Here is a 13,699-nt window from a genome sequence, read left to right as displayed (position 1 = left end):
GCAGCTGTGGGGGCCTAAAGCGTTGTTTGCCAGCTGCAAGTCAAGGGCATGCAGAGCAGTCACACACACACACACACACACACACACACACACACACACACACACACACACACACACTCTTACCTGCATCAAACACAGCCCTTTACTGCTCAGCAGCCTGACCTCAGCAGCAATTAGGACCCTCCAGATACACACATACACAGTAGATGGAGCAGAAACACAAGCAGAAATATGGATCGCTCTTTCCCTGTTGCTGGCTTACCTGCTATATTTCTTTTAACGCTTCTCTATATCCTCTCCTTTTCTATTTAATTATACTTTCCATTTCATATTAGTTTGTCATTATTTTATAAAATGACATACAGTATATGTCTGCAGTGATAAAACTGTGTTCTATGTTGGCATCAAGCTTTTGACAATTCTGACTCCGCCCTCTTTGCAATCAGAGGGCGGACATGAAGTTACACATGTTTATTTTACATCTTTTAATTACAATTATCTTCAAATGTTTCCCTTCATTCTGCTTATATTTACATTTCAACGTAACCTAGTCTTATTTTGATTTGAATGCTCTGCTTCTTAACCTCAACATGCTGTGCCTCCTTAATTAGATGTAGGTGCAAGAAATATTTTTAAGATTGCATAGTTTTTGTTGTGCTTGTTCTAATTTGTGTATCACATGTTAAACAGCCAAGTGATTCCATAACAAAGCTTTTGTCGTGTTCTTACATAGTGGACTAACGCAGCTGAATAAGAACAATTCTGTTGGGTGGTAAGACTGATAGATACAGTGAACAGGTGGAGGGAGGGACGGAGAAAGATGCATGTTGTTTTGTCTGTCACAGGCAGAAGTGGTCTTCCTGTTGCGGCCCACCATAGCAGAATGAATACAGATGAAACTCTGGTCTACACAGTTGTCAGCTAGTACCTACTGTTGCTTCATTACCAGCGGGAGAGATGAACAGCAGGGGTGTGTGTGAGTGTGTGACAGGAGCAGGGAGCAGGGAGCGGGGTTGAGGGGAGGAGAAAGGAGGTTGACTTACTTATCATTATTGAGCTGTGAGAGAAGGCTGACGGAAAAACACACACACACACACACACACACACACACACACACACACACACACACACACACACACACACACACACACACACACACACACACACTCAGCCTTAGAGACCAGACACTCATCCCCAGACCCAACCTGCCTCCCTCTTTTTCCATTTGTCCTTCCCCCCTCCTCTCCCTCTTCCTCTCTCCTTCCTGTCTCTCTTTTCCCCTCTCCCTGACTGGCTGTTGTTCCTGTTGTGTATTTGCTATTATATTACAGACCAGTCTCAATATTCTAACTGTGTCTCATGGGAGTTGCATTTTCTGGAATTAACAAGGTGGTCACACTATACCATAGCGTATTATACGTCTATAGAGAGCCATATATACAAACTGTTGAGATATAACTATATCATTGCTGATACAGAATAGCCATTTGTGAATCATTTTAGAAATATAGGAAAACTTGATGTCTCAGGGGGGCGACCAAACCATCCTTCATCCCAGTCAATGTATTACTTAGCATAGGAATGGTTGCTATCATTGTTTTTTTTGCCATGTTAGTGTTTAGCTTGCTAACAACAGTACCTGAGGCTCAACCGAACGATAGGAGGAAAATATAAAATAACGTTGTTTTATATCAAATGACAATATTACTTGCAATTAACAAGTGTACTCGGTTGTGCCATTCTACTGCTTTCATTATACTGCTTAAATACAAAAGATACTTGTTTAATTCAAATGATGAATGATAGTGACATTTTAAGTGCAGTTTTTTACTGATGCTCTTTCAACTACATAAAACTAAAATACCTGAGTGCCATATTGCAGCTTATTCCCTTTGTGTTCAATGCAAGTTGACATTGCACTGAAATGATAAATGGCTGAAATAATGTACAACCTACTTGAAGCACTTGCCCTGCAACTATTCAATGTACTACCTATTTCACAAAGATCTACAAATCAATAACTCTGTGCAACTCACAGACATGGACAGCTGTGTTAAGCAAGTTAATGCAATCTGCTTTTTGCCGTCCCCTGTCCCCTGAAAATTAGAAATGCCAATACAATGGCAGAACATCTAAACTTGAAAATTGAATTTGTGTTTTAGTGCCTAAGGTGCAACACAAATGTTTATAAAAAAATGTCTCTGGTTGAAGAACACATGATTATTCTGTGCCCCGCTACTCGTGAAACCAAACATTTCCCCGTACGATGTCTCAAGACCTGTCCAATACTGAATACATCGGATTTTGGCATTTTAGTTTTCACTGATTGTATTTGAAAAGAGACAATATGACATCAAACAGCGTCTTTCAGGAGACATGGTGTTACAGTCACTGTAACTAGCTGTAAAATGTCTTTCAGCAAACCTTTTAGTTTCTGAATTATTTGCTGTTTGGCTCATCTTCCTCGTCGTCTTCCTCTCTTGACCTGTTCTTGGAGGGCTCTGACGTCAGATCTTCCTCAGCATCGCTGTCACTGCCACTGTCACAGGCCCAGTTCCGGTCACTTTCGATGTCAGAGATGGCGTCAAATAGTGCCACCTCGGCAGGGCCCAGGAGGTGAACTTTTAACTTTCCAGCTACCTATTTATTTTGGTCCGATCGGGACGAACCGGTAATAATTCGGTTCCCAGGTCAAGTCCCTAGAGACTGAGCCAATGCCACCCAAAGATATACTCGTCCTACATTGGTGGAAAGAAAAAGCAGGGCCAATGAGTTGTTAATGTTAAAACATTTTGAGTAATTTCTAGCTCACAACATTGTAACTGAAATGCATAATATATTTTATTATAGCATGTTTTAATAACAAGCAGTACATCCAGGGTTGTGTGAAATAACAACATTTAGCAGTGATTGTATCAAATGTCTGCTAAACCAAACAAGGTGACAGAGCCAGTAAGAAGACAGCACACATGAGGGACTCAGGCTGTGATCCGCCTGGATAATCCTGCCATAGGTTATACAAAGTTGAACTTCTGGTCAGAAAGACTGCAGATATGGTTGCTCACCCTTGAGTATCTAATGAGAGACAGACAGAGTGGGGGAGGGTTATAGACAGAGAATTAATATCATTTTTCTCAACCAGGCTGACAAATAGCCCAAGGCATAAGGCTGCTCGTACTGCCAATCCCATTGAGAACTAAGACCCCATTGTGCCCCCTTTCTGCAGTTTTTATTTCCTGATTAAATTATAAAAAAACAAAACAAAAAAGAGAAGTCCGCTAATGTTGGAATTTGATCAAATTCACACTTAACATGTAGTCTTTTGGATCGCATTGCAATTTTAGCTCAATTTTGGAGCCCACCAATTCCTAAGGGAAACATAATATCCAGCTCTTAAGTTGCTTAATGCTTGACTGTGTTTTACCATCAAATGTGTCTGCAGCGAGGTGCCAAGCCGGTTCAGCTTCTTGCTGCTATTGGAAAACAGTGAGATGCCAGATTAAATAATACCAATACAGTTTACAGTGCTGTGCTGAGAAGCGGCAATTGTTTGTATGTTTATAACAAATTGCAACACCTTTTAACATCCAGAAGATTCATTTGATTCATTGTAAATATAGTAATATTGATTTGTTCAGCTTTAAATAATATATTTTAACTTAAGCTAACTGCTCTTTAAAGATGATTCAAATCTTGGATTGAGCCATTTGAGATTCGGGAACATTGATTTTCTCCCTTGGTTTTCCTTGACCTTGGTTTGGAAATTAAATATGTGTGAACTGCAACAAAGTATAGTGGATTTAATTCTGGGAGCAGAGAAAATATCACTTGAATATCATTATTTCTCAAATTGTCCATGAGCATAAACTACAAATCCGATGTGTGTGCTACTCTTAGTTAAAACCTTTTATAAATAAATATTGTCTGATTGTATAGGTGACCAGCTGTAACCTTAATATTGGTTGAAGTGGTGTCTCTTGTGTGCAGTGTGAATGAGATTGTTTGCTAATGTGCTAAATGTAAATCCAGTGCCACACTGTTCCTTACATGACAGCATTGAGATACAGCGCCAAGACCCTGTCTAATGCGCTCCAGGCGGTTTGATTTTGATGCGGTTTCTGACCCCCTGGATCACCCCAGCCCCCTCCGCTGCTGTTGAGAGTTTTCCTGATTTACAAGTAAAGCACTAGAGAGTGGGATGGAGATCATTGTAGTTGAAGTAAGGGTCGACTAGGGGGGCACAGAGCCAGAGCAAGCGTGGTGGTTTAACCAGTGGAGAGAGGGAGGGTGGGGGATGGCAGAGAGTGACAGAGAGGGAGAGAGAAAAGGATCAGTGCAGTGGGAGAGGGAGAGGAGATGGCAGGGAGTCAGGAAGAAAAAGCATGAGAGTTGAAGTTGGAGAGGGGGAGTGGATGGCATGGAGTGAAAGGCAGGTTTTCCAGGCCAGACTTGAGCTGCAGGAAATTATTTATGAGTCTGTACAAGATGATGCTTCTGCTGCCTATGATTGAAAGTGTGTGTGTGTGTGTGTGTGTGTGTGTGTGTGTGTGTGTGTGTGTGTGTGTGTGTGTGTGTGTGTGTGTGTGTGTGTGTGTGTGTGTGTGTGTGTGTGTGTGTGTGTGTGTGTGTGTGTGTGTGTGTGTGTGTGTGTGTGCAGCAGAAAGGATGTGTGAACAGTATTACAGTGATAGGATCCAGGAGGCATAAATCACACACACACCCTATTAATGATTTATTACTATCTTCCACAAAGGAGAGAAGAACAGAGGGGGACCCTCGGAGACAGTCATGGGTCCTACCCTTGTGTCTCATAAGATGACCATCACCCACCTTAACACGCATTCCAACAAGTGTACATTAAATAACATAATAATGTACAGTTACTTTTTTGTTTTGTTAATTTGTTTAACAAACTTTCCTCTTTTTCCTTTTTATATTAGCCTGTCCTTTTTTCCATGCCACATTATTTTCCTCTTCTGCCTTCGGTTTGTTTCTACCTGAATCTCTGTTCTTATCTGTTTGTTTCCTCAGTCTGCTGGTTAACCTGTTTCACATGTGCTTCTCTGTCTTTCTGTCTGTGTTCTTTGCGTTGGCCTATCTGCATCTCTACTTGTTGCTCTTTTCTGCTGTGTTGTTTAGTCCCTCCCTCTTCCTGTACGCCCCACTGCCTGTCTGCTAGCCTGTTAATCAGACAGGCTGTCTCTCTCTTTGGCTGTGGCTGTTAGGGGTGTTAGATGTTCTGTGTGAGGCTGATAGATGGTGTCTGTGTCTTTGCCATAGGGGCTCATTCAAAACCAGGTGCACTGGCTTCTAAGGGACTTTAATTACAGAGGGAAACCACATCAGACATGTGAACACGCGCACTCGTGCACACACAAACCCTGCGTCAAAGTCATGTGATGTAGTATTTGTGATGTGATCTCTTTCTACTTTAGACTCCGAGGCCAGGTGCAAACATGTTTGGATATAAAACTAATCCACTGATGGACACTTGAAGACAAGATTTTATTGTTGCATGTCCGCCTAGCCTTTTCATCTCTCCCCAATGTTCTTTTAGCCAGGGTTTCAACGTTTGTAAATCTCACCTGTCAGCCCTGAGCTACAGAAAAAGGGAGATTTTGACTCCAGCCCAGTTGCCAGGAGGCCAGTTAGTCCTGTTGAAGCCTGATGAAAAAGATGGGAATCCTGTGTAAACTGGATACATGAGGAAGATAAACTAAAGGTTGTTCAGCAATGCCAATTTCAAGTGGCAAATCAAGAAAATCTATGATTTGCCACAGTTTTATATCTCTTTAGTCTTAACTCATGTGCCTTACTGAAAGGACATATTTGGGCTTTATTATGCATATCATGTGTTTGTGTTCAGACATTATGGAAAATATTGAAGTTGTTTTGTTTTTTAAATAATTTGCGGGAATTCCACCTAAGCTTCTATATAAAGTCTATAATAAAATGTATACCATAATACATTCAGACCCTTAGGAAGAAAGCTGTTCCCATTGAAACCCATCAAAACCACTATGTTTTATCCCAGAGCAATTACAGCACATTTTCCAGGTTTCCTCCACAAAAAATGAAAATGTATCAAAATCATTGTTGTTGCAAATCATGGCCATACGGCAGACACATTAAAAACAACAAAAGTAGCATTATGTAAACATACTGGCACTTTGTTAGTGATGTCTGTCAAATGATTGATTATCCAAACATGTTCTCCTTGATATCTGAATATTCAACTTAAAAACTAATGGGTGGAAAAAGACTGAATTAAATGCAACATCATCTCCTAGAATGTTTTAATTTGGTCTGTCGATTGGATACAGACTGCTGCCGGTGAGTTGTGGTATTATGAGATAAAGGATTGTGGTCGTATGATTTAAATTGTGTTTACAAAATAACAGCTGACTCAGTATTTAGATTCAAATCTTGCAAAGAAAAAGAAAACTGCAATGACCTTGTAGCAAAGTTTTTGGGGAAGCTGCTGCAAAAAATACTTTAACGTCTTTTAAGTTAGTTGACATTCTGGAGATGTGAAGTTTAAGTAGGACACTGAGTATAACACAATGAGTGTGTTTCTTGGATGAACTTGTTGCTCATACTGCGGGAAATTATAACGAGAATAACTCACTCTTTCCTCGGTCTCCTGCATGTCTCTCTCTTCATCATAATGATGGAGTTTCTTGCATGAGCTGGAGCTACTTGTTTCTCACCACATGTAAGGATATCTCTCTCACTGCATCGCTCTCCCTCTTTCTCCTTCCTCCAGTCTCCCCCTCTTTCTCTTTCTGTGTAGCTCCTGGCAGGGCTACAGTCTATTAAACACATAGACAGTGGGTGCTCCCCCGTGGGCTCATTAGTGAGCTGGCCCGCTTAGCCTGGGGAATCGTGGAACAGTCCATTCTGCTGGTTCCCGCAGGGGTGCCAGAGGATTCATTATGTTGTCATCCTACGTAGTCCCTTGGTGTTGAATGCACAATGTCCTATTGGATTAATAGGTAGGTTATTTTAGCTCTCAGTCATCATTATGGTTCCCATGTGGATGAATAGGCTGTCTTTCATTTACATCAAATGTAAAATAAGTGTGGATCACAGCCTGACCATTGACGCATTTGTAAAAGATCAGAGCTCCATTTTCCTCCATAAGAGAATTATTTTTAAAACGTTCACCTTGTTTTAGACACAGGTAGGGACATTATTTTGCTTTTATTTCAGAGTGAATATGTTGATGCAGATGGAATCTGAAATGGGTTGTTAAGGATAAACTCCCAGGTTTAAAACTTGACTTGACAATCAGATTGCTCTGACATGGATGTCTATAATGATGACTGAGGTGTATTACATTGTTTTTATTTGTAAACACTTTTCTAAACCATTCCAGCATCTTAATCACATTATCGACCTGCTACCTAGATCTTTGAGGAGGGTAATAATACAAAACAAAAGCTATTTATTCCGTCATATTTAGCTCAATCTATGACTGTTGAAAACATACTGTGCCAACAGATTGGACAACAGAAAAGTGGATCCTGGGAAAATGTGAACCTGTTTGGGATGAATTCCGCTGCGTTTGTGTGATAAGAAAAAAACTAAAACGTTTGCATCGGCAATTTCCAAAGAGTGAGTTTGATTTAAAAAAAGACATTGCATAATCTCAACATGTGACAGTTGGTGCAGTTATGTGTAGAATATGCAACAATGAAATAGTGTAATAATGTCATTATCACTCAGCTGCACCGCTTTTCAGAATTACCATGATAAATTGCCACGATGAAATTAGTGTTCAGCTGTTATTCTGAACCTTTGCCACAAAATGTGTTTTGTGAATAGACTATTGTATCTCATATCTAGGGAGAGTGGCGTCTAAGTGATGTAACACAGTGAAACACAATAATAACCTGACAGAGGCAATCACTTCTGTTCTACTTCCTGTCTTTCTCAACAATGACTTTTCTGGAAAAACTAATTTCCTCAGCCACAGAGATTTCATTAGCCCGGCCCCATTGTCTGAACACAAACAACTATTCCCTACTCAGGCAAAGGTGTGGGCTCATACAGTACACACACACATACACAAACACTTGCACACTAACTCCAACACACACGCAACCTCTCTTTCTCTCGTTTTTGTATCGAGGTGGTGTTTGGAGCTAATCTAATTGTCAGTTTGTGATTGCGTACGTTCTTTGTTCATTTCTGCCTTTTGGTGTGTGACATTTTTCAATATTTGTTTCTGTCTGTAACTTGTAAAAGTGAACCGCAAAATGTTTTGCTCACAATGGCATTTCGTTATATGCAAGAAAATCAATCCACAACCCTCCATGCTATGCTCTGCTATTGGGATGCTTTTGCACACTGTATCACATACAAGTAGGAAAGCTAATCTTTACAAATATTAGTCAAATAGAAGACATCACCACTAGGCTGTTCTAGTCTTATGTATTTCTACTGGCCTTGTGGGTAAATGCCAGATGCTTTTCAGCACATACATGATGTTCTTTTGGTCTGCATGATACAGTTACTATGCATGGTAACTATACTAAGGAGGGTCATGACTCATCAGTGTCATTTTGTTGGTGTGAGGACTTTGGATTCGAGCTGCAAGGTTTTTGAGCAGCTCACGGTATAAAATCCTTAACATTTATATAGACCCCTAAAACATCTGTCTTACATTGCACCAGGAAAACAAGATTTGTTTCAGTTTTCAAATAGTTTGAATATTTGTAAAGCAAATGTTCTGAAGGTACATGGACAGTGCTCTTGCTGTGTTATATTATTATAAGTGTAATCAGGAATTTGTATTAACAATACCTTTACTACAGCCATCTTTATCATGTATTGTGATGAAACACTACACATTGTTAATTCATTTGCTAAGAGATACTCTGCCATTGAGAAGTGTTGAATGTGTTTGACAGCTCTAATTGACAAAATCCCAATAATTAAAGGATCTGTTGCTGTTAATAAAATGTACTTGTCAAAATACCTGGTTGGTCGTTGTTTATATGCTTGCTCTGTGTTTGTGTCTGTCTTACAGGCTGATCCCATAGTTCATCACATGGCTGCAAAAGCCATAGAGAACATTGCCAGTGCTGTCTCTGGCTCCTCCCACCAACTGGCTACTACCGAGATAGGCTCTGCCCTGTGGTACCTGTTCACTCACTCCACCGTGGAGGCTGTAAGAGTCACTGCTATCTCTGTGAGTTCACACGCATGAAAACACACACTTATAGATTTCATCATGTATGTGTGACTGTGGAGAAAAAACATATTCACAAAACTTCATCTATATTTGACCTATAAGCACTATGAAAAGGAAAAGCAGGCAAATATGCCTGATACTTGAACATCTTCTTATAGATTTTAGATGTATTATAATATTTCTATGTCGGGCCACTCCTGAACGACCTCAAATAATAACAATTGATGACCTTCTCATGGTAAATGACAAACAATGACAAAACAAATGTAAGCTTTCCCCTCCACATATCTAGATTGGCTACATGTACACCTATTAACATAGCCTTCAAGCAGCATTGATATACTCTATTCATCGATTGTGAATCATATAAACAAAGTTGTAAATAAAACAATAGATTTAAACAAAATTAATTAGTAGGTTGTAATTTGTCACTCCATGTTATTCAATATTAAACACATGCATCTTATTTTAAGGCATTACCATTAGAGTGAAATGGGAACACAATCCATGAATGGCATACATTACATCTGTCTTTCTTTGTCTCCAGGCTCTTTCAAGGCTAACCCGGGTGCTCCCAGCAGTCTTCTTGGCAGTGATTGACACCTGTGGCCCTGCGGCCATCTTGGAGGGCGTTGGTGGAGCAGGGGCCAGGGTCCAGCAGCACCTGCTCACTGCTATGGCCACGGCCCTGCTCACCTCACCCATCCAAACACACCGCGTCACACAGAGCACGGTGCGTAGAAACGCCTTTGCACACCTGAATAAGAGTGTAAGAATATACTGCAAAATGTGAAATGGAAACATGCAGATAACTTATCAACTGGACTGAGAAAACCTAAACACTAGCAACCGTAATTTTACCCTTATGTTTGATTGATATTGCTATGGAGAGATTCTACTGGAAATGTATGTAGCAACATCACAAGTCAATTTATTTAAAGACGTTAAAGAGGAAAGTGACAAATATGGAGATTTTAACACAACAAGAGAAACAACTCACTCACGTCTTCCTCTCTTTTTTTCCTCACAGTACATGAACTATTGCTGAACTGTGCGTGAACTAATTTGTGATAAATTACTTATTTAATGTTCATAATGCAGCATATCTAGTATGTATACAGTACCGTACGTAGTGCTAATCTTGGTGAGGCAGTCGGGCTAAAATTGATTTGAAGGTTTTTCACTTGGAGTCTGGCATTGGTAATTGACTCAGAACTGAATTTATTTGCATTGAGCATTTCCAATTTAACACCAGCATACAAAGTTAGTACATCAACTCTGCTCTAATTATACACTGATATGCATTCACCCCCCCATCTCTCCAACCCCCCCATCGCTCCTCTCTCCTTCCCCTGGCACAAAGACAGACAGTCCAAGAGTTTGTTTACACAGAACTCTGTCTGTGTGTCTGTGTGTGTCTGTGTGTCTGTGTGTGTGTGTGTGTATGTGTGTGTGCATGCACATACACTAATTTGCAGAGTGTGTCAGTATCTGGGCTAATTGGCTGAATTAACGAGCTGCAGCCTTCTACTTCAGCAAAGCATTATGGGTAGTGGGGAGGGACTTATCAGCTAGGCACACACTACGGGGCTTTGAAATTAATTAAGTTGGTGTGCAACCACATAAACACACATGCATGCACGTTCTCTCACACATGCACACAGTCAGAAGCGTATGGTGTTGGTGATAATGGTAATGAATGTTGGCCAGTCGCACATTTTCCCAACCAGTTACTGCCGCAGAGTTTATGCTGAGTGAATGGATGTCTGGAGTAGCTGTGGGCATACAAGTTTGTTTTGTGTGTATTTGTGTTGTGTGTGCGCATGTTGTGTGATAATGGAGTCTGAGCTGATTAAGTTTTAGCCAGTTAGTCGAAGCATTTTCAGATTTATTTTGAACACCTCAGGGAAAATGTTGCATTCTTATTTCTTTGCATACATGATTTGGAGACATTGCAGTAATATCTTATGATGTGATACCCTGAGAACATAGTGCTGTGAACAGTGTGCAAACATGTTTTCTCTTCACACTCAACCTTTGTGGATGCGATGTTCCCATGCAAACATCTTGGGCTTGTAAGCATATACACTGCATATATACAACTTGACTTGACTGTTCAGCAGCAGAAACATACACAACCTGTCAGTTCAGCTTTATTCGTTTGTGCGTTTGTGTCTTGCAGGATTTGGTGTTGAAGGTGCTACGCTGTCTAGAGAGTCCATCCACAGTAACAAGAGCCAAAGCATTACTACTGCTACTGCTACTGATACAGGACAACACACACACGCTTCTATTCTGCTGTCAGCACAGGTAAATACTCACTTACACCCACACACATGCAGGCCTGCACATTCACTCATACATATAGACAAGGTCTCTTCCCTAATAATATGTAATTAAAATATGCTTATAGCCAGATTACATATGTCAGTTTGTCAAACTAGAAAAGTAGCTTACAATTTGTCACTAACTGTGACCTAGTAATGAATGGTTTTATGAGATTGTATCCCTTCAATATGTCTAGTGATACGTGATAGAGCCGGCCAGCTAACCAATCAGAGCAGAGTAGGCTCTGGTTTCTGACAGTGGGTGAAAAGAGGTGCTGAAGCACCGGCAGTATGAGAAAAATAAAGACGGGCACAAAATACAAATACGAAACCTGTACCTAAGCATAATAGGGCCCCTTAAAGACATGATTTTCTCTAACCAGTTTCATTCCTACCAAACTGAAATGCAAGACTGGCAGTTTTACAATTGACTTGGCATGGACTTGTTATACAATGAATTGAGTTAAAAACATTTAGGACAATACCAAGAAACGTGGCCATGCATTAAGTGGAGTGCTTTTTCTTAAAACATCCCTCCCACATTCTGATACAAGCACTCAGGAATTGCTTTTCAACACAGTTGTCTGGTATTTAAAGCAGACTGCTTTGAGAAGGGAGGCTCCCTTCATAAAAAGCGCTGCCGGGGGCTGTTGGCAAGGCAGTTGTACTCTCCGTAACCTTTGCGTTAACTAGCACAGCAGCCGTGGGAATGATAATATAAATGTATGTACCCTGTTCATTCAGTTTGTTCTGCTGTATGTTGTAACTTTACAGGAACTTCAAATGGTTTATTAGCTGGTTGTCCTGTGTTTCACCCCACGCCAACTTGAAATGCAGCTCTGAATGTTCTTAGCCCCCATGATCAGATGCATATGCATAATATTAATATATATACAGTATATATACAGAGACAATTCCCCATGTAATTTATGACCAGTTGGTATTGCTGTTTGAACAAGATGCTCCAGATTACTGACATATGAATCCTCAGAACTGTCTCTCTTATTGCACTCTCTTCTCCCATTCTCTTTTTCTTGCTAAGTATGTTATCTCTTTTATTGAAATGCTTCTCACTTATTCTCTCTTTGTCTGAGATTCTTTATTTCTTTGACAGCAATACCTTTCTGACATTTGATATGTGTGAACTGTCCATTTTTTCCATGAAAGAATAAGGTTGAGTTATGCTTGTTTTCATAACAAATGGTTTATGAATGATGTTTGTGTCTTAGGAATGATTTTAAGTCACCAAGGTGCCAACCTGGTAACACCTTTGACTCACTGAATAACAAAACCTATATGTCAGTATATATGTAGTTTCATATGTTGCCAAGTAACAAAAGCCATTGAATGTTTTAATTGTTTTACACTTCTCAGACTTTATAGTGTTAAGAGTAAATGCTGCGTCCTAATTCCATCATAAAAAACAGAACTAATTGAGTATTGAGCATGTAGCGGGTTCATATGAAATCTCGACAGAAGTATGTATCCTTGAACATGTCATTGTGCTTAATGAATGCCTAATTTCAGCTGGTAATAATAATAAAAAATAGCTGCTTGTCTCTCTCTCACTCACACTCACACTCTCTCTCTCTCCTCTCACTTGCTCTCCCTCTGTTCACTGTGTTAGAGCTGTCAGAGCTGACCTGCCTGTCTGTCTCCCACCGAGCGCTCTGCATGATTCAACCACACACAGGCGCACGTCTTTCAGGCCCGCTCTCACCCAGGCACGCTGTGTTTAATTAGCTCCTCAGTGGCGTGAAAATGTATGTGTGTTCCTGTGTGTATATGTGTTTTTGTCTGCATGAGATAAAGTTGTGCAGGCCGTCTCGCTGAGAAAGTGTCAAGATTGCCGTTGGGAGTGGAGTGTGATGGCTTTCAACAGACACTGTCACACACACAAAGAGTGGGCCACTTGTAGGTTAGTTGTGTGAGAGTGCTTTGTCCCACAGTGACTGACAAAGAGGTGGCAAGTTTGTCTCTCTTTATTTAGCAATCGGAACAAAAATGTCTGGAAGACTTACAGGCAAAATTCTAGCATACAAATAGATAGAAAAGCAGGCGAATAGCAGGTAAAAAAGAGACAGTTACAAAGACATAATAGTTTAGTCTTAGAAAAAAAAGCTTGCATTATATTTGAGGTTGGTGAGGTCCTCACATAATGTTGACTTTGTGT

The 13,699-nt window shown here is 40.3% G+C and overlaps 1 protein-coding gene across 1 annotated transcript in view; it reads left to right on the top strand.

Moving 5' to 3' along the window:
* The window catches only part of LOC104943585 (serine/threonine-protein kinase ULK4-like), a gene marked incomplete at its 3' end in the record, with an annotated part of 39,973 nt that overhangs the window by 418 nt on the left and 25,856 nt on the right, over window positions 1-13,699 (top strand). Inside the window, exons 2-4 of the mRNA XM_010769036.1 lie at window positions 9,035-9,196; window positions 9,747-9,932; window positions 11,382-11,509. Coding sequence (XP_010767338.1) covers window positions 9,035-9,196; window positions 9,747-9,932; window positions 11,382-11,509 — 476 coding nt within the window. The remainder of the gene's footprint in view (window positions 1-9,034; window positions 9,197-9,746; window positions 9,933-11,381; window positions 11,510-13,699) is intronic.

Source organism: Notothenia coriiceps, unplaced genomic scaffold (assembly GCF_000735185.1).
Source record: "Notothenia coriiceps isolate Sejong01 unplaced genomic scaffold, NC01 NC01_scaffold00006294, whole genome shotgun sequence".
NCBI classification, from domain to species: Eukaryota; Metazoa; Chordata; class Actinopteri; order Perciformes; family Nototheniidae; genus Notothenia; species Notothenia coriiceps.
This window is presented reverse-complemented; position numbering and strand designations above follow the sequence as displayed.